The sequence below is a fragment of the Mirounga leonina genome, unplaced genomic scaffold (genome assembly GCF_011800145.1).
Source record: "Mirounga leonina isolate KUSES-001 unplaced genomic scaffold, KU_Mleo_1.0 Mir_151, whole genome shotgun sequence".
In the NCBI taxonomy this organism is placed as follows: domain Eukaryota; kingdom Metazoa; phylum Chordata; class Mammalia; order Carnivora; family Phocidae; genus Mirounga; species Mirounga leonina.
In genome coordinates, this window is record NW_023270377.1 from 61,509,189 (window position 1) to 61,534,111 (window position 24,923).

The following is a 24,923-nucleotide window of genomic DNA, read 5'->3' on the forward strand; positions in this document are numbered from 1 at the left end:
GGCTTTTCTCTTCAGAGATGAAGACGTGCCAACCTGGATATTTTCAGTGTCAGAGTGGACACTGTGTACCTGAGCAGTCGACATGTGATGGAGTCGCTGACTGTCTGGATGCCTCTGATGAAGCCACCTGTCGTAAGTGTCGGGGCCCCCATGGCACCGTTTGTCTTGAAATGTACGCATGTGGCCTTGTAGACCCCCCCTCTCCATCAGCCGCCACTTCTTGACATGAATAGGTTATAGGGATTTTCTATTCAGCGTTCATTGGTAATTATCAGCTCACTTGGGGTCTGAGTCACCATACCCAAATAGTTTCTAGTATTCATTCAAGCGCATTTCACTAACAATATTTTAAATAGAGAATATATTAAATATCTGTGCTAACAAACATGCTTACATATTATCACCTCTGATACAAATTAACTGGAAAAAACAAACCGCAGGCAAACAAGAATATGCGAGCAATGAATAGATGGGTATAAAGAACTTGGATTGGGTATTAGAACATACTGAATTTACAGCATTAACATTTTTCTTTCTTTTTTTTTTTTTTAAAGATTTATTTATTTATTTGAGAGAGCGGGAATGAGAGAGAGAGAGAGTACATGAGAGCGGGGAGGGTTAGAGGGAGAAGCAGGTTCCTCGCCGAGCAGGGAGCCCGATGCGGGACTCGATCCAGGGACTCCAGGATCATGACTGAGCCGAAGGCAGTCGCTTAACCAACTGAGCCACCCAGGCGCCCCCATTAACATTTTTCTAAATTGCATTATGGCATACAAAAAGCTTAAAAGTGAAGGTCAACATGATCAGTCACATTTTAGTCTTTATGAATCACTGAATAAATATGAACAGTTGTTGATTATCCATGATGGGTATTATTAATGATGTGGTTGCCACATCTTAAAACCTGGTTTCAGAGAAACGATATAAATGGATGATGGGTAAGGCCAGTGCTGATGCAGCTGAAGATTTTCCCTTGTCTATAAAGAGAGAGTCCAGTACCATCCACAGAATGACTCATGTCTTTGAAAACTGGGATTGGACAGTAGTTGTTATGAGGTATTCCATCATAATTTCAGACAGTAGAAGGCGACAGTATGTCTTGAATAAGGAAGAGCAGGCTATCATGGAAAGAGCTAAAGGACAAATACAGCAGGCTACCTTTTCAAAACTAGTAACTTTTTCTAATAATTTGAATATGTCTCCTCTCCACCAACAGCCACTCGCTTCCCCAATGGTGCATATTGCTCGGCTACTATGTTCGAATGTAAAAATCACGTGTGTATCAGGTCATCTTGGAAGTGTGATGGTGATGATGACTGTGGTGACGGTTCTGATGAAGAGCTTCACCTGTGCCGTAAGAGGGAGACCGAGGGCGGGTATGGGAGTGGTGTCTTCTGGCAAAATCTCAACGCTTTTTCCGTGGAGCATGTGATGCCAGAGGGCAGTTGGAGAGTGTTTGAGTACTGGATGCATGAGCAGCATCACTGTGGTTTTACTTGGTCTTCTTTCCCAGTTCCCTATTTGGAACATGGGAATGTTAGACAAACATTCATCCCTGTTCCCTGTTAGCCCAAAGATTTGACAAAAATGCCGTGTCAGTATCTCCTTCCCTTCAGAGCACTTCAGTTAGGCTCCGTTATATTTTCACAGTGGCATCTCCACATTTTTCTTGCCACTTCTTTTCTTCTTAGGAACGAACCATGTTTTGTTTTGCTTTTAACTTGATGGGTCTTGAAAAATACCTTAAGCATGTGTAACTTTCAAAGAAGTCCTTAGGAAGTTGCTCCCTCTATGAGATAAAGTGCCCACAGCCCCATTAAGAAGTGGAGAGGCAGAGACACAACCACATTAAAAAGTGACCAGCACTATTTTATAATGTTGCACATTTTTCACAGCAAAGAATTCCTGCAACAGTTCTGTTAGCAGTACTTCTAAGAATCAGCTCTTGGATCTGACTTTTCTACCCCTGACCGACCTTAGTACAAGTTTCTCCTTTTGCTCCTGTGTGTGATACAAAGGCAGAAGGAAAATCAAACAGCCAAAGCCTTCCATGTGGAAGAAGAACACACATGTGTTGAGTTTACCCAATTTATGAGGGCCATGCCTTCTTTACCAAACAAGTAAGGGACCTGGGTTCTACCTTTGGGTTCCTCACAGGTGCATAAGCATCAGCTAGAAGTCTGACTCTCGACAACAAAATGAGTCAGAGTTCACTTGTGAAATAGCAACTTTAAATATAAGAGGTGAGGAAATTCAGGAAGGAAAGTCTGTCATGGTATGAAATTTCATGCTCTGGAGACTCAATGACAACTGCAGTCAGAGAGACAAAGAGTGTACTCCTTACTATTAGGATAAGAGTTCATGTATGGTCCTACCAGCGTCTCCAGCGTCATGGCTTGTCATAGTCACCCTCATTCCCTGCTCTGGCTACAGAGACTTTGATTCAGGTCCAAACACCTGCTATGCTCCTTCCGGACTCTGAACCTTCCCCAGCCTCTTCTGATCCCTCCTCCCCCTGATCTATATCAGGTCTCCCCAGTAGAAACCATCATAGCAGGTCTAGTTTGTGGCTCTTCTCACAGTTGTAATGGAGTGGGTAGTTGGCAAAGTCTGTTTCTCTGTTAGAATGAAAGTTCTGTGAGGACAAGGACTATGTACTTTCTTGTTCTGCATTGTATCAGGCTCCTAACACGGTGCCGTGGGCTGTGCTAGAAACTCAAGATGTGTTTGTGGATTGGTTCATTGAATGAGCAGATGAATGGATGAATGGGGCAAGCCTGGTGCTGGCACGGGAACATTTTAGATATTCACGCTTAGGTTCTACTCTCAACTTGTGCTTTTGTTTCTCCACCTTTCCTTTCAGTGGATGTTTCCTGTGAGTCACCATACCGGTTCCGATGTGACAACAATCGCTGTATTTATAAGCATGAGCTGTGCAACCACGTGGATGACTGTGGAGATGGGAGTGATGAGAAAGAGGAGCAGTGTAAGCAAAAGTGAAAAAGAAGAAGGAAAAACTTAAGGGCCCCAAATTGTCTGCAGTTGGCAAAATGTACCTCTGGGATTTCAGTTTGTTCCGCAGAGGCTTGAGCTGGACCTACAACTGCAGATCTCTGTTGACAATTGTTTACAGACCATATACACACACACATTACTCAGATGCATCCCTTCCCTGCTTATTCCCATCTTATTGGAGCAAGTCCTCTAATTTTTTAGTCTTCGTTTAAATATTCAATAAGCTTTTTTTCGAGAAAATGAGAACAAAGACTACTAGTTGACTCACGCTTCACAAATTAATGGTTTATTTGTTTCCAAAAATGAGGTTTGGTCATTCTTCAGCATTGAGTTACTAATTGTTAATGTAGGCATATGAACTTCTGAATGCTCAGTTGAAATGATCACGTTCAAAAAGGCAGCACCAGTGTTAACAGAGCTGGTCTTACATGCATCTTTAAAATGGAAATTCATTTCCCAGAAGAGAAAAAATAATGGATTATTTTAAGAAAGAAGTTTCAAACTGGTGGCATTGAATGTTTTAGATAGTGAAAAAAAATCTGTGCTTTCCCCTTGTGAGAGTGTTCTAAACTCTTTCCATTGAAGGGGAGAGTTGATTAATTTGGGGGGTAATTTACCTGGAGAAAAGTCAGTGAGAAAAATGATTTCCCCTGACTCCAATTGCTTTTTTTCCTAAAAGGATACTCTTTGGGAAAATTTAGATAAATGGCTCATTTTTCTATTTCCCATCCCTTGTATTGATGTGGCCTTAGAATGCTCATCGCCAGCTCTCAGACTGGGGGGGGCTGTGTGTCAGAGAGGACTAGGACACTATGGCAGTGCTCAGGCTTGTACTTGTTTTATGGTTTTTTGGTTTTTTGGTAGAGGTGAACCTACGGTTATAACATTGTTCCTATGTTCATTTGAAGCGTGGCACAAAAGGATGAAAACCAAGAAATAAGACATTTTTAAAATTATGTTAATCACCATACATGACATAATTAGTTTTTGATGTAGTGTTCCATGATTCATTATTTGTGTATAACACCCAGTGCGCCATTCAATATGGGCCCTCTTTAATACCCATCACCAGGCTGACCCATCCTCCCACCCCCCTTCCCTCTAGAACCCTCAGCTTGTTTCTCAGAGTCCATGGTCTCTCATGGTTCGTCTCCCGCTCCGATTTCCCCCCCTTCATTCTTCCTCTCCTGCTATCTTCTTCTTCTTCTTCTTTTTTTTTTTAACATATAATGTATTATTTGTTTCAGAGGTAGAGACCTGTGATCCAACAGTCTTGCACAATTCACAGCGCTCACCATAGCACATACCCTCCCCAATGTCTATTACCCAGCCGCCCCATCCCTTCCACCCCCCACCACTCCAGCAACCCTCAGTTTGTTTCCTGAGATTAAGAATTCCTCATATCAGGGTGCCCGGGTGGCTCAGATGGTTAGGCATCTGCCTTCGGCTCAGGACATGATCCCGGGGTCCTGGGATCAAGTCCCGCATCAGGCTCCCTGCTCCTTGGGGAGCCTGCTTCTCCCTCTGCCTCTGCCTCTCTCTCTGCGTCTCTCATGAATAAATAAATAAAATCTTTAAAAAAAAAAAACTTAAAAAAAAAAAAAGAATTCCTCATATCAGTGAGGTCATATGATACATGTCTTTCTCTGATTGACTTAAGGAAATAAGACATTTTTAAAAATTTTGAGCAGGTTTCCCCTTCTCCCCTTCTCTTTCCATTTCCCTTACTACTATTGCCATTTTTTTTATGGAGCAAGACAATTGTAGCATGTGGTCAAATCTGAGAGTGGAGAAAAGGGGCAGTAAACTTACTCTCCCCCCAAAATAGGATGTTAGTCAAAGGAATCACTGCTTGCCATCACAATAGACAAACTGCAACATGTCAACAAAGTAGCAGAGGTTGAATTATAAAAAAGTTTTATTTATTTATTTGAGAGAGAGCAGGAGGCAGAGGGGGCAGAGGGCAGAGAAACCCCAGCAGACTCTGCGCTCAGCACAGAGCCCAATACAGGGCTAGATCCCACAACCCTGAGATCATGACCTGAGTTGAAACAAATAGTTGGATGCCCAACTGTCTGCACCACCCAGGCGCCCCAGTAACAGAGGTTGATTTAAAGTCTGATGAAGGTCATGCAGTTCTCTGTCCTGTAAGTATGCCACCTGCAACACATAGTCTTCAAGGTTGCCAAGGCAGGAGAAGAGAGAAATGAAAGAGGCACACAGGTTCTTAATTTCCTGGGCATGGAAGTGATAGATCTTGCTTGTGCTTGTGGTCCTTTGGTTGAAACTGGTCACAAGGCCCCAGTCTAACTTTGGGGAAGTGCATGGATGTTTAGTGAATACCAGTGGTTTCTACCACAATTTACTCTTACGTCACTAAAAATCCGTTTACACTTTTCCTTCCCGTGCATAGAACACCCTGAACCTGTCCCCAGTGGACATGACTCATAGTTCCATTCAGTAACTGAAATCCAGGAGTTCTGGACGATAGGCTGCAGTCCTGTCAATTGAGATATGGTTCTCTTGGTTTGAAGAAACACTAATAAACAAGTTTTATTTATGCCCCTCTCCCCCTAATAGATAGTGGTGGATCCGAGGAAGCATAATAGAAATAAAGATGCCCATTGGGCAAGGAAGAATGAGAGACTCATCACATTTACCAGTCTATAGCAGTTCTGGAGTACCAGTGGGCTTGGGTGTTTCTTGAGATACAGTTTTTGAATCGGCTTTATTTCTTTGCTTTGTTTTCCCCATGCACCTTTGTCTCAACTGATCATCGGTTATATTCAGTCCATCTAGAAAAATAGATGGGCAGTCATTTCATCCAACTCAGAGGTTTTACTGGTTGTTTGTGTCTCAAAGCCTTCTAAATTTCAGAATCTTACTGTTTGGGATTTAAATGCAGTCAGCTTCTCCCACACATCAAATTTCTGGACTTTATTTCATTTCTGCTTATAAATCAATCGGCTCTTCCCTGAACTTTTCTCTGATTTTTATTCCCTTGCCAAACTCAGGTAATGGCAAACAATGCACACTACTAACATTCTGTTTTCTCACCTCTTTCCCTAGATTGACAGGTTCAATAAGCAGGTGGTCAGCCTTCCAGTTTTTCCAAAGTTGACACTTTTACCAAAGGCACAGAGCCCAATACAGGGAATACTTTGCCTTTGCATAATATGAGTCTCCATCTTCCCTGCCTCCAATATCCCTTTCCTCATTGCTTGCCTCCTGACTGTGAAGGCAGTGCCACATAATTTAGGTTTTTGTTATGGAAGTACCTTATATATATACTATTCAGGGTAACTCATACTACCTCTGCACCCAACAAATTTCAAACTCTCAGTGGTGGTATCTAATGAAGACTTACTTCTCACCCAAGTAAAGGCCAGTGCACGTTGCCCAGCCCCTCCATCTTGTAGCTAGGCCACCTGAAACACATGGCTTCCAAGGTTGCCAAAGCAGGGAGACACATGCGCTTCAGTCCAGAAGTGACACACATCACTTCCTACTCAGCCCATTGGCCAGAACTAGTCACATGGTCCCAACATAACTGCAAGGGAGACTGGGAAATGTAGGCAAGCACGGGCTTATTTGTGAGCAATAACTATCCACCACAGAGGGAAGCATCTTGTTCCACAGAAGAGAAAGTTTTGACTTTGACTTTAACTTTTGTTCTTAAATTACAGGTTTAGCTTCGACCTCTAAACCTTGTACAGAAAATGAATTTAAGTGTAGCAATGGACATTGCATTTCACAGTATCTTGTATGCGATGATGTCGATGACTGTGGTGACCATTTTGATGAAACGGGTTGCAGTAAGTAAATATGTATTACTGTAGTTCATGTAGTAAATCAGGTTTATCTAATGAAAGCATGCAGTAACATCAAGTAGATGATAACCACATATTTCTCTTTAATTTATTTTGTGCTCTGAACTGCAGTCAAGCCTATAGCTACCCATTATTGAGCATTTACTCTGTATCAGATACTGTGCTAAACACTACATGGATTATCTCATTTTATCCTTGTAACAATCCTATGAGCTGGGTATTATTCTTTCTCTCAATTGTTTTATTTTTTATTTTTTTTTTAGGATTTTATTTATTTATTTATTTATTTATTTATTTATTTATTTATTTATTTGACAGAGAGAGACACAGAGAGAGGGAACACAAGCAGGGGGAGCAGGAGAGGGAGAAGCAGGCTTCCCGCTGATCAGGGAGCCCGATGTGGGGCTCGATCCCAGGACCCTGGGATCATGACCTGAGCCGAAGGCAGGTGCTTAACGACTGAGCCACCCAGGGGCCCCATCTGTCTCAATTTTTTAAAAATATTTATTTATATGAAAGAGAGAGAATGGGGGTGGGGGGGGCAGAGGGAGAGGAAGAGAGAAACCCAATCAAACTCTTATGCTAGGTGCTCTAGGACGTGGGGCTCCACCTCATGACCCCGAGATCATGACCTGAACTGAAACCAAGAGTTGGACACTTAGCTGATTGACTGTGCCACCCAGGTGCCCCTCAAATATTTTTTAATGAGGAAACGGGCTTACTAGTGTGAAAAAACTGCATGTCTTTTTGCCATCAAGAACCTGAGTAAGGATTTGAACTCTGATCTACCTAACTCCAGAGCACCTCCTCCCAGTTAACTAGGTGCTTCCCATCACCTTAAAGCTATGTATTTTGTTTGATTAGTCTGCATATTTTTTCACCTTAAGCCAAATGCAGTATCCTTTGGTACGTGGGGGAAAAACTTCTAAGGGGAGTTGATAAAGATGGGGATGTCACAGGGGACCTCGGAAGGAACATTTTTAAAGTAGAGGGAGGACTTTGTGTAGGAAAGGGATGATGAACACAATCAAGGGGTGGTTCTTGTTCAATATTGTGATGGAAATATTGGAATGACATGTTAATAATAATTCACAATTTTAGTCCTTTAGAGCTCTTATGAAATCCTTGAACATACATTATCTAATGTGTCACTCAAGCAAACCCCATTGGGTTGCTGTTATTATGTCTATCTGTATAATAAATCTCAGAGAGCTTAAGGTCATACAGAATGGCAGAGGCAGAATTTGAATAGTCCCGTGACTCCAGATGAGGAGAGCTGACCTCTAGTTTCCTCATCCACTAGCTGTGCCCCAAAGGGGCACAGCTGACCTCTCCAACTGACCTCTCCAAGCCTCAGTTTCTTCATAGGAAAAAAAAATTATTCAAATTCTAGGAGCCCATGACTTAGTCATTTTAGTTAGCTCCACACATTTTCAACTTCTTGGGCTTTAATCACTTTTTTCCTGAGGCATCCCAAGGATTTCCTGGCAACTTTTCTCCTGTGTGAGTTAGAAAGGAGGGTAAATAATTGGTCATAAATGAATTGATTTGCCCTTTATTTCATACACTTTCCTAGTGCGGCTTGGAATTTTTGACATAACAATGTGACTTAATTACATATTTTAAAAAGCATGAACATGACAGGATTTGCAAAACTGGGTGTTAGATTTTCTGAGTCTGGTGCTGAGACTGGTAAGTGAACTGTTCCAGGAGTTGGGAGTATTTTCTAGTTGGGCTTGGGTCAAACCTTAGTTCCTCTTTTAGTTGACATTTAAAAAGCTTACAATTGACCACAGTTCTTTTAATTCAAATGACATTTGATTAAAAGCAGGGTTTATTTAAAGAAAATAAGTAGCATAGATAGTAATTTAGGTACAGAAGCAGCATTTCTTTTAAGGTATTAAGTGAATATATGATAGCGAATCAGTCTTACTGCTGAGGGTCAATAATCTGAGACATAGAATTCTTATTTATTTATTTGGTTTGTGGATTCCTTTTTTTTTATTATTATAGAATTCTTATTTAAAATACCAGTTCTTGGGTGCTACTGATCTACTTGCCTTTCTTTTCTTTTCCCTTTCTCTTCTCCTTCTCCTATTTATTTTAAACAGGATCTCTGAGGTGTTCAGGGCATATGTTTCCTTTTTATTTATTTATTTTTAAAGATTTTATTTATTTATTTGACAGAGAAAGAGACAGTGAGAGAGGAACACAAGTAGGGGCAGTGGGGGAGGGGGAAGCAGACTTCATGCTGAGCGGGGAGCCTGATGTGGGGCTCAATTCCAGGACCCTGGGATCATGACCTAGACACTTAATGACTGAGCCACCCAGGCGCCCCTGTATGTTTACTTTTTATATTTTAAAATCAGGGAAGGAAAGACATTAGTATTTTTAGAGTGTTAGATGTTTGGGCTGGAATATATCTTGTTTTTTGTGGATTAAGATGGTGATTATTACCAAGAAGTTGTAAGTTCCTCATATTTGTGGAAGAATCTTACAATGTTTCTGCTCTTGTTTGAAGGACTCTTGCTTTATAAGAGTATAACTCACTCAGGGGAGCACTTGGTCCAGAAATGTTTACCTCCTGGGACCTTTAGTTATGTTACAGATTTTAGAGCTGAGAGATTACAGAGTCTAATTATACACATGAGACCCAAAGAGGTTATGTGATTGGCTTAAGGCTATCCAAATTAATAAAAACAGGTCACATTTATTAATATTATAGAGGAGACATCACTACCAACCTTACAGAAATATAAAAGATAGTAAGGGAATACTATGAGAAACTTTATGTCAACAAATTAGACAACTTACGTGAAATGGCCAAATTCTTAGAAAGATAGAAAACAATGAAACTGACTCTAGAAGAAATAAAAAATCTGAATAGACTTATTTAGCAATGTGTAGTTCTTAAGAGCTAAACTGAGGCTTTCATGTATATAGCTTTGAAGTATGAACTCTAAGGGCAGCATTCCATTGAATGCTACTGTGCTTTATTTTGTAATTTTTCTTTTTTGAAACTCAATGTTTTTAGTCTATTCAAACCATAGATACTTAGTCATCATATTTTTAAGGGACCCTCATTTACTACTGTAGGAGACAGATAGATATAAATCTGTTTTCCTTTGGAAGAATTGAGCCAGGAGATACTACAGTCTCTTTGGCTAAAATATTCAGAAGCCTGTGACCAAGAGACAAGTCATTTGAAACGCAGATAAAACTTAAATGCTTTATGGAGATAATCACCACCCTTCCCACGCCTCGGCCTCTATTATCACTCATTAGGTATGTTCATCTTTTGTCAGCTTCCTTGTAAGATCTAGGTTTGAGGGTAGATGGAGACTCAGGATAAAAGAAGCAAACTTGCAATAATAACAAAAATGAAAGCCAGATGGCTTTGACGGATATTGGCAGAGAGAAGAACTCAGGGCATTGATGAGCAATGAAGTGTGAGGATGGAGTCTGAGCTGTTAAGTCTGCCTGGGAGTATCTGGTCTCCAGAACAGCAGGGATAACAAGGGTCATTCAAATGAGCCCTATAAAAATGAACTATTGTTGAAAAAAAATTTTTTTTTTTTGCATTATGAAGCTATAAAACCCAGAAAATATATTAACAATCAAAAGTAAAAATCACTTGAATCCCATAACTAAAAGAGAACTAATCTTAAGTTTGGTGTACTTCATTGTCTTTTTTTTACACATATGTGCAAAAATAATTTCTTAATATTAAAAGATCTAAAGACATATTCTATATTTAGCATTCCTGTCTTTTCCTCCATTTTTGTTATATTTTCCATGTCAAGTATCATTTGAAATCATGAATTTGAATGATTGCCTAGCAATCCATCATGTAGATAATCATAACTTACTGATTGTAAGGTGCATGTTTATTTTCACATTTAAACATCTCTGAAACAAGGATAATTCTTCAATTGATAACATGCCATAGTGTAAGTCCCAGAGTTTTTCTATTTTAGCATTACATAAAATGGTGCATCAATGGTGTCTTTCTTAGATTTGATAAAACACAGTAAACTGTAATTGTTCAAGTTGTTTTCAAAATTTTATTTTCAACAACTTATAATCCTTAAACATAAATCATAGTGCACGTTTTTTATTATTTTTTGAGGAAAAATGTATTAACGTGGAATAACTGGATAACGGAGTATAAGTATTTTTAAAGTCATTGGTTCATACATGTTGTTGCAAAATTCCTTTCCATGTGTGCCACTTTATGGTTCTTATAGCAGTTGTATGACTAATAACTATATGCATTTTACTGTGCTCTGGCCAACACTTGATACATATGTATACATATATCTCAACTGGTCTTCTTACAACTTTATAATTTTCTCCTATTTGTTATGTTGCTCTAAAATGTATCAGTGTTCTTTATTACACATATAATACATATGTGTAATGTACACATACATACATATGTATATATGTAATATACATATAATATGTATATTATATATATTACATATATATATCTTAATTCATATATGTATGCTATATATGTGTGTGTGTGTATATATATATGTATATATACACACATATATATATGAAGCTGATGGTTCCATTTGTAAAGAGCCCCTGACTTATAGTTCTGGACTCCGGAAATGGATGCCCTGGGAAGCCTGGCAGTGCTGAGTATAACAGGAAGATTAACTCAAGGATCTAACATTATATACAATTATATAAATGGCATTCACCCCATTACCAGCTATCTGAATACAGAGGCCTTCAATCCTCTACACTTATGGAAAGGGGTTATCTTGAGGTGTCCTATTAATAGGCTAAAGATAGGTTTATACCTTTCATTTGTAATGCTAAGATTGTTTTTCCAGATACAGGAAAAGAAAGATCATGTGCGGAGAATCTATGTGAACAAAATTGTACCCAGTTAAGTGAAGGAGGCTTTATCTGTTCCTGTAGACCCGGGTTCAAAGCCAGTATTTTGGACAGAAATTCCTGTGACGGTAAAGTATATTTCCTCCAATTCCCATTAGGTGATCCTCATACTCTTTAGGTTCTCCACTCATTCCCTTTTATTAAACCACTGTTTAATTCCCTTAATGGGGCTAAACTCTTGATTCTAGCTCATTAAAATACTTAAGTGCACCAATAATTATATTGTGAGAGGGTGATGATCAGTTCTGAACGAGAGAGTAAGCTCTACTTTCAAGATGTATATAACCAATGATAACAAATGTTAAGATTTTGCTTGTTAATTTCTTGGGTCATCAAACAAACAAACAAACAACACTTGGGGGTGCCAATTAACTTTTTTCCATGCTCTCTTGCCAGTCCCTAGGAGATGGGTAAGCAGGTAGTTCATCCTTAGTAATGTCTGCGGAATTGATAAGATTTATGAATTCTTCAGGAATGATGACTGCTTATTGTATCAGTGTGGGAGATGAAATTTTTAAGTTTAACTTTAAGAAAGTTTTACTTTCTTCATTAAAGTCCAACAACACGTATTTATTACACACTTACTTACGCCAGGCATAAGTGAGAGCTAAGGTATGGAGTTGGAAGGTAGCTTATCAAGATGGTAAGGATTGAGTATGATTTTCAGTGTCCTTCATTTATTTGAATTTGCTGTTTCTAACTCATGATCTGTCATACTCAGATGATTGAGACAGTTCTTTTGGAAGCTGAAGCTTAAGAACTCAATGAAGTAACCAAATGAATAAGTCCCTTTCCTGAAGCTAGTTAGGCCAAGGGAAGTGCTACCAAACAACACCAACACACAGCTGCTTTCCAAAAGTGAAAATTTTGTTCTGCTATTGCAGAGTCACTCTGTTGCAGTTGAATCCTGTCTTCATTGCTTACTAGCTTTGGGACTTTGGGTTTAGTAATAGTCCATATTGCAGAATCATTTTGGAGAATTAAATGAGGCATGAACATGAAAAGCATGTGAAATAATGTCTGAAGCTTAGGAAGTGCTCCACGAATGATGGCATCATTGCCTATCTTCATCTGCAGCCTTCTCAGTCTTCATTGCTTATGACTATGGATTTAAACAGAAGCAGGGCCTCGAAGGAATGGTTGGGAGCAGATGTTGGATATTTGCTTTTATTTTATCTGCAGACATCAATGAATGTGAAGAATTTGGGGTTTGTCCCCAGAACTGCCAGAATACCAAAGGAAGTTATGAGTGTTCCTGTGCTGAAGGCTTCAGGTCTGTGAGTGACCAGTATGGAAAACGATGTGCAGCTGATGGTATGATGGGTTCATGTTGGGATTAATCAGTTGACTTTCAGAGAAATAAATGCTAATGAGTACAGTATACCAGAAAGTAAACCTTAGACTCTCAGAGTCTTATTTTTAATTCACCAGCTACTTCTCTTCCAACACCCATCCAGGCTCTTCTGTCTCCTCTCCTGCCAGATTAAAACAGTAACTACAATCCCACAACAAATATGCAGGAATTAAAATAGGAGTCAGTATTATTTATTATTCTGGGCTTAGCCTCTTGTCCACCTTGATAAAACTTAAAAAAGTGGACAAGATGTCACCTTCCAGAATATTCAGACAGCAAAAGCTTGCCTATAGGGTGGTGGTCAACAGAAGGAAATAAATGAAGCCCTCCAGCTCCCACTCCAAGATCAAGGTCTGAGGCCCTATGAATCAAGATGGATCACAAAAAAGAGTCACATTCAGTCGGGGCAAATCAAGGACATTGTGTTGATAAATCTTTTTTATTGTTCATGGGCTGCTGATCACAGATAGAGTTTGGCTCATTTATAACTTCAGTCATTAGTTCTACATTTTAGGTTAATGTCGGTATCTGAGAGTCGGACCTGATAGAAAGCAGTAATAAGTACTAGATAGAAATGACAAAAGAGAAAAACTATGTGGCAGAAGTATTATATAGTCTAAATTTCCAGAGGTCTGATCTAAATAGGCATATCCCTGTCAAGGGGTATAGGTCTTTACCAGTCTTACAGATTTGAAGTTTGTACTAGAGTTTAAAGAACTTGATAAAGAAATAACATTTTACTTTGCAAAGTAAGGGTAAGATGGCTGTTCAATTTCTTCATACACATTGGGCTTTTAAAGTATACATCTGACTAGCATACTTAAATATTTTTACCCCCCAAAAATTTTTGACAGTGAAAACTAGGGTAAAGGCATTTGAGCAGTTGGTCTGGTAATTAGGCAGCAAATTAAAAACTATTTAAGTCTTTTAACTAAGGAGATGACAAATAAATGCTCATAGTCATATAAAACACAATGTCAAGACAGAGGAAATATATAACGTGAACTTTCGAAAGTTACTTAAATGAGATTCGATTGACATTATGCAAGTAAATTAAATTTAAAAAATTTTAGACAGTGCATCTTGGGATGAGTCACCATAGAAATAGCTGCTTTGGGTAAGAACAAGAACAAGCTGTTTTTGTCATTAGCTAGAAGATAAATTGAGTCATGGAGCTGATTACCTGCTAAAAGAATCATAAAATCTGTCAGTAAAGAGTAAGGAATGAAGACATCCTGGTAAACTTTATTAGCACTATACATACTGTATTTCTTCTGTGAGATTGTCTGCAATCTTGTCTGTTTTATTGTCAGTGAATAAGGAAAAAAATCAGTGGAAAAGAGGACACTATCTCGGGGTCTCAATCTTGTCTTGTTCTCAAACATTACCCACAGAGAACAAAGAATAAAGAGCTGATAACATCCCTAACAGAAATACTAGCTTTCCACTAGTTGGATAGTAGTTAGTTCTATTGATTAGCAGAGGTAGTCAGATTCCTATAAAAACTTAGGTTTTTTTTTTTTTTTATATTTCAAAAACTTAGGTTTTTTTAAAGGTGGGAGGATACTTGCTATTTTCTATCTACTTTATTTAAAAAAAGAGTTCAGATAGAATTCAAACAGATAAAGCAGGCCTTGTCTTTTTTACAGGTAGCCCTCCTTTGTTGCTACTGCCTGAAAACGTGCGAATTCGAAAATACAATCTCTCGTCTGAGAAGTTCTCAGATTATCTTGAAGGCGAGGAACGTATTCAGGCTCTTGATTATGATTGGGATCCCGAAGGCTTAGGTCTCAGTGAGTATGAACTTTGGCATCTGTCATTAATATTAATTGAATTAATGGAATTAAAAGGTGTTAAACTTTGGGGAATCTGTTTTTTAATGAGTGGAGGATAGAGCTCCTCCTATCCAGCATGCTCTGGACACCTTAGCCTGGCCATGTGTCCCAGCAAAACTTCCTCAGCTTTTAGCCAAACCTTCACCCATCTCTGGGGATTATCCTTTTAGGACCACCTCATATTCCTTTGTTTAATATCTCTTTGTCTCTGCTCATGCAGGGATTGTTCTTCCCTATCTCTGTACCCTTCAAGCTTTCTACTCAAACATCGAAGACCCAGTTCAAATGTCACCTCCTCTGACGTTTTCTGTAATCCTTCTTGGGCACAGTTCCATAATTACTCACTCGTGAGCCTATAGGGTTTTACACATGCTTTTACTAAAGCACTTGTTAACACTGAGTTATAGCTATCCACATAATTTTCTCCCTGCACCTTAACCATGAACTCTTCGGAGACAGGATTGAATCTAATTCAACTCCGCATGCCTACCATCTGACCCAACATCTGACCCAGCATCTGACCCAACAGTGTATGTGATGGTTGCTTTAGAAATTTAGTTCAATGAATGAAAATATGAAAAATGTTTATTGTTGAGTCTCTCATGGCTCTGGCGGTGGGTGGGAGATGGTAATGGGGCAGGAATCTGAAAATTCATCTTCTTCTATGCCTGCTTCGCTCATCTCTTAAGCTTTATAACTTTAAATCATTGTAACGATTCTCTGGTTCTCCATTTCTTATCTGTAAAATAAGAACGGTAATCTTGTCTGCCTGGCTCCCTCTGAGAGTTCTTTGAAGATAAGATGAGATAACAGATATGAAAATGCTTTGCAAACTATCAATCACTATGCTATATAAGATTTATTATGGCTGTGTTTTCACACTTAGGTGACACAATAAACTTTTCAAGAATTGCAAACACCTAGGAAAGAATATGCCTTGAAAGTTGCAGTCTTCCTATGCTTTTTAAGATGCTTGCTGTCCACTGTCCTTCAGTCTATACACAAAATAGGACTTCTCATCTACATAGCTCCTTTACTGCAAGTTATTGAATAACCTGCCCCTGGTTTATCCATACACTTCATTTTGGAAACTAGAACTTGATCCTATTGAGAGTAAATAGGTTCTTGGCTGAAATATATTTTAGTAAGTTACCTTGAAATAGAGACAACCAAGTCAGTACCAATAAGCTATCAGCTGAAGTATTTGTAGCTAGTAGCTCAAGTATGATGTCTTGAGGTTTGATCAGATCAGTGTAATTGAATTATTAGTCTTATAGGAACAATGAGGAAGTAGAGATGTCAATAAATGAACAGTAGTTCACCTGATTAGACCCCAGTTCCTCCCTTACCTGATGTTCTTCACATGAAACTCAACTGTGTGTCTTGCCTTGCAGGTGTCGTATATTATACTGTGCTAGGGCATGGCTCTGATTTTGGTGCTATCAAACGTGCCTACATCCCCAACTTTGAATCTAGTACTAATAATCTCGTGTCAAAAGTTAACCTGAACCTGAAATACATAATGCAACCAGATGGATTAGCAGTGGACTGGGTTGGAAGGTAAGTTTAGCTACATTCCCCTCTTGTCTATTCTTTTTTCCTGGCCAGACCTCCCTACTGCTTGCCATGGCGCATGAGTTAAGCTGGTCCAGATAAGGGTAGCACTCAGCACTGGTGCAGCTGGGTGATGCCTGGGCTTGCCCTGTCTAGCCCCCACAACCACCTCTGCTTATCCCGAGATGTCATATAAACATTATCATTTCCTGTAGTCTTATGTATGCCATGAAAAAGTTTGGGAAAGCACCGAGGTCAAGATTTTATATTATATCTAGGAGAGCATTCTTGCCAACAGAGTTTTGGATTCCCACATTAGAACTTTCAGTATGGCAGCACTATTCATTTTGTGAAGAAATGGAACAGCCTCTCCATCCTACCAGCAAGGCAGTTGAGATGAAACATTTTTCTCTCTGGTGATTACTTTGAGGAGCAGCAATCCACATCTTGTGTTTTCAGCAGGCTGTATTGTCTGAACAGATTGGAAATTTGACTTTCATGTGTAGTCTTTGGTGTGAGTTAATAGTGGTGTCAGCTTTGTTCTGCTCTTTTAGATTTTCTAGAACCCCAGGGACCAGAGCCAGACATTTTGTGTGATCCCTAAATATGAACCTTAAGTAGGTTTATTATCAGGGAGATGTATGAGATGCAAACCGATGTGGAAAATTTATAAGCTCCTTCTTCAAGGAGGAGCCTTGCATTGGGAGTGACATTTATGGGAAAGTGATTACGTTAGGCTCAGAGCTCAAACATTCACCGAATTCCCCATGTCCTTGAAAATGAATGAATAATGAAAAAATGTTAGAGAGGGAAGGCTTGGGGGCTTGTTGCCCTCTGGAAGAATGGAGAGTCATTTGCAGCATAAATCAATTTTCACCTTTTAACAAACTTGTCTGGCACTCCTGGAAGACTTGAACATCTCCGAAGAAGTTAATTAGGTCCCCGCTGTGCCCACAGGCTATCGGGACACTCACGTCAGCATTTTCTGTCAGGAATCAAGGCCTTGGAGAGTCAGTGACTTGAAACTCTAGACTAGCACTTCCTTCTGAAAACCCACCAGGCGATTCATGTTGGAAGTTTTACTTCTTTCTCAGCCTTCACAAACAAGAAGAATCTGATGGAAATTTCTGCTCATAAGGGACAGAGACCTGCCGGATAGTGGAATAGGGCAGGATGGCCTTGCTGGATTTGTTACTTTGGAAAGGCTATTTCCACTCACCCTTGGAGCTGATGCTGGATTGCTGTTGATACCAGCAGCGCTCTTGGCTGAACAGAAGCAGACTCGCGGGGCATTCGGAATTAAAGGGCCAGCTAAACAGTGCCTTAGGACTTACCTGGAAGCGCATGTCTCGTGGCAATGCCAGCTGTGAGGTCCACCATCCTCACTGATCCTGGCTGATCAGGCAGGAGTCCCCCTCTACTCCTTACTCTTTCCCTCGTAACTTTCCAAAGACCCTTGGTGGAAGAGATCGGGGCATTCCTGAGAGAGGGAGACTCTGCTCTGATCCCTGGCATCTAAGTAGTTGTCTTGATGGCCCCAGCTCCCAAACTGAAGGCTCTCATCTTCAAACCCGTTCCCCCGAAGTGACCAGTGGAGGCTTTTTTAGATGTTTAACCTTGTCCCTTTAAATTCAGGCATATTTACTGGTCAGATGCCAAGAGTAAACGGATCCAAGTGGCTAAACTTGATGGGAGGTACAGAAAGTGGCTGATTTCCACTGGCCTGGATCAACCAGCTGCAGTGGTTGTGAATCCCAAACTAGGGTGAGTACTTGAAGGAGTCTTTCACGTTCTAGATATTTTCCAGTGGATTGTCAAAAATTTATATCTTAATTGTTTTTTCCTAATTGTATTGAAATTGTCCTTGGACTATTTGTAGTGACATCTGTGACTAATTTAAAGAATTATAGTATGCCCTAAAGATCATTTAGGACCATCCAAGCTTCATACCGATACTGTATAAGGCAAAGGCCTCTGGCCACATTTTTTCCATAGCCCAGTTTGTCTAAAATCCACACATTAAGGGTTGGTCTCTACCTGATGAGTGGTTTAGACTAGAGGCTGCAAAGTGGTGGCTGGTCGGCTCAATATGGCCTACAGACATACTGGACTTGAACTAAACAGAGCTTTAAGGTTTTTAAAACTTAGTTACTAACATTAAAAAAAAAATTAAGCTATATTTTTGGCTTGAAAAATCAGAACAGGGCGCCTGGGTGGCTCAGTCGTTAAGCGTCTGCCTTCGGCTCAGGTCATGATCCCAGGGTCCTGGGATCGAGCCCCGCATCAGGCTCCCTGCTCGGCGGGGAGTCTGCTTCTCCCTCTCCCACTCCCCCTGCTTGTGTTCCCTCTCTCGCTGCGTCTCTCTCTGTCAAATAAATAAATAAATAATCTTAAAAAAAAAAAAAATCAGAACAACTGATAACACTAGGTAGATATGCCTTTCTTTTCTTTTTTTGGAGAGAGTATGGGAGAGGGAGAAGGAGAGGGAGAGGTTTCACGCCCAACGTGGAGCCTGATGTGGGACTCAATCTCACAACCCCAGAGACCATGACCTGAGCCAAAGTCTGTAGTGGGACTTGTAACCGACTGAGCCACCCGGGTGTCCCAGTAGGGATGCCTTTCTTGATGCAGTACTGCTTGGAACTTCTAGACAGGGCTTTGCTCTCACCATCACTTGATGTTGGTAACTGCTGTGCTCCACTCATTTATCTTGCCTGCCAGGTCCTTTCCAGGTATTGCCATCCGTGGTCTGTGCAATTCTTCTATAATTATTAATTGGATGCAAAATAATCCATTTTAAAATTGGAATCCTTATTTTATTCTCTGATACATCTCAAACACAGGACAGTGCTGCTAAAGTGTCTGAATATATATACTCGAACAGGACTGGGCAATTTCTATGGAGGAAGTTTTCAGGAAGGATAGACCACAGATGCACTGGCTCTTCCTTTTCTCACCCTGTCTTCTAAAGTGAAGTGTAAAAACAGGCTCACTTAGCACCCAGACCTCCATGACAAACAACTGATTTCCCTGCTGGAAGTTCATGCTCTGCTTCAGTGGAGAAGCCTCACTAGATGATATGTTAAAAAGAAAACCTTCTGTTACAGGCTTATGTACTGGACTGACTGGGGCAGAGAACCTAAAATCGAGTCTGCCTGGATGGATGGACAGCATCGGGAAACCCTGGTTCAAGAGGACCTTGGTTGGCCAACAGGCCTTGCTATTGATTATTTGAACGATGACCGGATCTACTGGAGTGACTTCAAGGAGAACAATATTGAAACTATAAAACATGATGGGACTGATAGGAGAATCGTTGCAAATGCAGGTTAGAAATGGGTTAGATTTTAATATGTTATATAATCAAGAAATATATTTCTAGTGTCTACCCATTTTCTCCAGGAGGAACCTGATCTTAGGTTGATACAGTTTCTTAGATACCACTCCCTCCAATCCCCAACTGCTGATTTAAACGCAAATGAATCCATTAGCAATAATTAAGGTTTTTTTTCCCTTTTGACATAATTTTTATTTTTTTTTAATTTTTTATTTATTTATTTTTTAAAGATTTTATTTATTTATTTGAGAGAGGGAGAATGAGAGAGAGCACATGAGAGGGGGGAGGGTCAGAGGCAGAAGCAGGCACCCTGCCGAGCAGGGAGCCCGATGCGGGACTCGATCCAGGGACTCCAGGATCATGACCTGAGCCGAAGGCAGTCGCTTAACCAACTGAGCCACCCAGGCGCCCCTTAACATAATTTTTAAAAGGTGCTCTTAGCAACAGATACTGAAATAACTGAGTTTCCTGTTAAGTTGGCCTGATAGAGTGGCATTTCATGTGTGCCAGTGGAAATCCATGTCTAACCGCTTCTAGGCCCATTTGTTTTTATTATGCTCAGTTGTTTATTATGTACAACTGGAAACGTCTAGAAGGAGAGAAACACTTTGTTTTCTTATCCAGATTTCTGCAGAATTGCACAATCCAGTACCTACTAGCTTTATGTGATAAGTGGTGTCTTAAGTTCAAAGAAAAAAAAATAGAATCTCTGCCATCCAGATTGTCCAAAAATGAAATTAAATCAGCAACTTGAAAGTGAGGAGGTTCTCTATAATTGCCATCAACCAGTAGACATTAATCTAGTTTAATGTCTGTCATCTTGATCTCCCAAGATAGCACACTTCTGTGGTCACGTGTACAGAACGTCTGCCTGATGTTGTATTAGGGATTAATTCAAGCATAATGACATCTGATATAAAAGAGGGGTAGGGTATTTTCTATTCATAACCTTGTTTTGTTTTGGTTTTCCTCTGTGGGTAAGCAGCAATGAACCCGTATAGTCTGGACATCTTTGAAGGCCAGTTTTACTGGATATCTAAGGATAAGGGAGAAGTATGGAAGCAAGATAAATTTGGGCGAGACGAGAAAGAGAAAATGCTGATGGTGAACCCATGGCTTACTCAAGTTCGAATCTTCCATCAACATAGATATGATCGGTCAGGTAACACCAGCCTTGGAATAAAATGTTCCTTATTATCTGGAAAACTTATTTCAAATTAATGGCTATATTGTTGGAAAGTGGTAGTGGATTATTATAGTCTGATCTCTTGGTACATGAAAGGTGTGTGTGTGTGTGTTTTAACCATTTTGACCAAAGAAAGATAAAATTGGAGGTCAAATGTAATTAGGTACATCACCAGCAGATATGAAGTAAAAATATTTCAGTCTTCATTGGAGTTACAGGTATATACTTCTAGGCCACAGAATCTGGCAGGCATCAAACCCCTGCTAGGTGTCAGGTGGGTTACAACGGGTTTCCTGGATATGGTCAGTGTCACACCCTCTTGCAATTCCAAGGCTAGGCTAGTCAGCTTATCCTGAGCTATGTGAGCCTCAGTTTAAAACTGTCAGTCATATGCATTTCTACCCCCACCCCTCTTTCCCATTTTCTTTGTTGTGGGTCCTGCTTCATCAGGTTAGCTGTGTTCTAATTCACCTTCACCATTGAATGGATAAGGTGAAAGGGAAGGGAAATTCTTTTTTTTTTTTTAAGATTTATTTATTTGAGAGACAGTGGAGAGAGAGAGAGAGAGCACGAGAGAGGGCAGAGTCAGAGGGAGAAGCAGACTCCCTGCTGAGCAGGGAGCCCCCTCCAGCCTTGATCCCAGGACTCTGGGATCATGACCCAAGCTGAAGGCAGACATTTAACCGACTGAGCCACCCAGGCACCCTGGAAGGAAAATTCTTGAAGTGAGGAAAGGAAACCGACTTTTATTAAGCTCTATACGTCAGGTTCTCTCTTCAAGTGTTAACTCTGATAGATGGTTACTTCAATTAATCTCCTAAACTGTGTAAAGAGGTTTTATTTTCATCTCACATATAAGGAACCCCACTGATACAATAGCTCTTATGTCCTCCATGTTCCTTGTGCTGGGCAGTTTTAAAAACAGGAGGGGAGAGCCCAGTACACAGGGTGAGCCCCGTCTCTGGCGTTTGTAGAGAAGGCTACCTAGGAGTTAGAGGAAAATCTGGAGTCAGCTGGTCCCCCTTAAGAGAGTGCTGATTACTGTGTAGGCCAGAGACCTAGTTCAGCTGTGCCCGATTTGCATTTACTCTGGACCAATAGTGCTCACGTTTGAGCATGTATCAGAATAATCTAGAGAGCTTGTTGGGCCCCACCTGAGGGGTTTCTGATTTAATATGCCTGAGGTGGCCTAAAAATTTGCATTTGTAGTAAGTTCCCAGCTGATGGTGATGTTGCTGGTTAAGGAACCACATTTTAAAAGTCCTGCTCCTGGGGGCACCTGGGTGGCTCAGTTGGTTAGGCGACTGCCTTCGGCTCAGGTCATGATCCTGGAGTCCCGGGATCGAGTCCTGCATCGGGCTCCCTGCTTGGCAGGGAGCCTGCTTCTCCCTCTGCCCTCTTCCCTCTCATGCTCTCTGTCTCTCATTCTCTCTCTCTCTCAAATAAATAAATAAAATCTTAAAAAAAAAAAAAAAAAAAAGTCCTGCTCCTGGCCCTACTCAAGTGTGGGCTGTGGACCATAGCACTTGTGTCTTATCAGAGTTGGTGAGAAATGCAAGACTCTCAGGCCTCACCCAACCTTTTTGAATCAGATTCCCTAGGTGATTTGTATTACATTCAACTTTGAAGAGTTCTGCTCTAGAGAGCTGAAGAAATGGGCAGATTTTGAGTGAGACTTTGGAATATGGTTTATTATTTTATAACCATGCCATGTCTGTGGTTACATATTGGATGATAGAGAATCAGGATCACAGAAGGTTAGTCTGAGAAGGAATTCAGAGATCATCTATGCCTTGGAGAAATCATAATATAGGTTAAGGTAGAGGTCAGAAGACTCCAGAATTACTTGAGAACTTTTTTTTTTTAAAGATTTTATTTATTTATTTTAGAGAGAGAGAGAGCACATGAGAGGGGGGAGGGTCAGAGGGAGAAGCAGACTCCCTGCCGAGCAGGGATCCCGATGTGGGACTCGATCCTGGGACTCCAGGATCATGACCTGAGCCGAAGGCAGTCGTCCAACCAACTGAGCCACCCAGGCGCCCCTACTTGAGAACTTTTAACGGTAACACTTGTGTTGGATCCTAGACCAATTTCTGTGACGGGGCATCAATAGTTGTGAATAGCTCCCAGGTGATTCTGATACTCACAGCTTTAAATTCCCTTGTCTTGCAAGTAGGAAAACCGAAGTCCAGAAGAGAGTCTTCCTATGAGGGTGGGATGGAAATCCTATCTAATGTATGATCTGGACACATTATGATCTATGGTAATGACAAATCTTGACATGATAGGGTCTTACTGGTCTTCTGAACAATCTCAGATTGCTTTCCATTGATTAGTTTTTGAGGTCACGCAGTGGACTAGACACCTACCTTCCACACCTGCCAGGGCAGGGGAGGAGCTAAGTAACGCCAGTAGGATATGTGAGTGGTACAGGAGTAGAATGGAGGGACTGTGCCACTTTGGTGGGGCGGCACGGGAGATGTAGTGTAAATGAGGTGAGTCGCCAGGTGGCATGTGGCCTAGCGGTGCTGGGACGCTGCCTGGGCTCTGCTGTCACCTGGTAGGGCCACAACTCAGTATCTGTGGTTGGCAGTCTCATTTCCTCCTCAGACCCTAACCGCTGTTGTCATGTGCTTTCCAGTGCCCAACCGCTGTAAAGATGTCTGCAGTCACCTCTGCCTCCTGAGACCGGGGGGATACAGCTGTGCCTGCCCCCAAGGCTCCACCTTCATCGCAGGGAGCAGCACCGATTGTAACGCAGGTAGGGCCACCGCCTGGGCAGCCCCGGGGGCCTGGGAATACTCCCTACCAGCGTTTCACCTTCTACAGGAGCCTGAAAAATCCCCACGTGCTGTGTCCTTTGCAGGATAGAGTGGGGGTGGCTCGAAGGAGGGATGAGAGAGCGGGCAATATGAACAGAGCTGAGTGGGACTTAGGGAGCCAAACAGAACTGGTGTTCCAATGATTGCTAAGAATGATTTGCTAGGATCTATATAGATCCAGTACCCCCAAATCTATGGCTGTGTTGTTTTGTAAAGATACCTGGAAGAGTGGGTTTTCTAGAAGGCCTCTACCATATCCTTTCTCTACCCCATACTGGATGTCTGTTGCTCCAGAACCCATTCGGCCTTAACTGCAGTTTCTCCAGTGGGGAACTAGGTTCCTGAAGTGGGGGGCCTTAATCCAGTACAGATGGGAGGGCAAGAGGAGGCTCACTGTTTTCCTTACATGCTCATTTAAAAGTTTTGACAAGTGAAAATGGGCCACATTTTAAAAGTACCTTACATTGTTGGGAGATGGAGGCCAGAATAAGGAAGCAGTGGTTTAGTTCTCATCCCAAATGCTGTGGACGATCTATGCCTGGCAAGACCTTTCTTCAGTGACTCTTAATTTAAGGAGTGTATAAACCATGGGTGTCCACTAGTGACCCTAACTAGTGTCCAGTTCTTAATATGCACATTTAAAAAATCATCCTGCAGTTCACTAGTGGCCCATTTTGTGGCTCACATCCTTGTTCTTATGTTTTAAGGACCCATTTTATGGTTCCCATCCCTCAGTTTTAGCTGATGGGGATATGCTTAACCACCTTTGGCCACCAGGGGGGGTAAGTGGTTAAACAAGGCACCACTTTTGACTCTTCCCAGCCAAGCTGAAAAGTTGGCAGGTTTAGAGAATGAACTCAGGGAGAGAAAACTGCTTCCCCTGCTTCCCTTCCCCTATCCCCATTCTCTTCCCAAGGCTACTGGAGAAATACTGGCAAGATTACAATATTTAGCAATATTTTGAACCAAACAACGATTTCAGGCTTTTGACATTTGTTCTGTACTGTAGACGGATGGTTGTGACATTTATTACAATTCCACACTCAGGAATAGTGTTGTCCAAGTTGTCACCTCGT

At 40.9% G+C, this 24,923-nt stretch overlaps 1 protein-coding gene across 1 annotated transcript in view; it reads left to right on the forward strand.

Moving 5' to 3' along the window:
* LRP2 (LDL receptor related protein 2) overlaps positions 1–24,923 on the forward strand; it is a 199,627-nt gene that overhangs the window by 165,388 nt on the left and 9,316 nt on the right. Inside the window, exons 61-72 of the mRNA XM_035008361.1 lie at positions 16–132; positions 1,217–1,354; positions 2,864–2,986; positions 6,702–6,830; positions 11,696–11,827; positions 12,942–13,073; positions 14,763–14,906; positions 16,343–16,508; positions 18,138–18,266; positions 19,610–19,830; positions 20,825–21,001; positions 23,667–23,786. Coding sequence (XP_034864252.1) covers positions 16–132; positions 1,217–1,354; positions 2,864–2,986; positions 6,702–6,830; positions 11,696–11,827; positions 12,942–13,073; positions 14,763–14,906; positions 16,343–16,508; positions 18,138–18,266; positions 19,610–19,830; positions 20,825–21,001; positions 23,667–23,786 — 1,728 coding nt within the window. The remainder of the gene's footprint in view (positions 1–15; positions 133–1,216; positions 1,355–2,863; positions 2,987–6,701; positions 6,831–11,695; positions 11,828–12,941; positions 13,074–14,762; positions 14,907–16,342; positions 16,509–18,137; positions 18,267–19,609; positions 19,831–20,824; positions 21,002–23,666; positions 23,787–24,923) is intronic.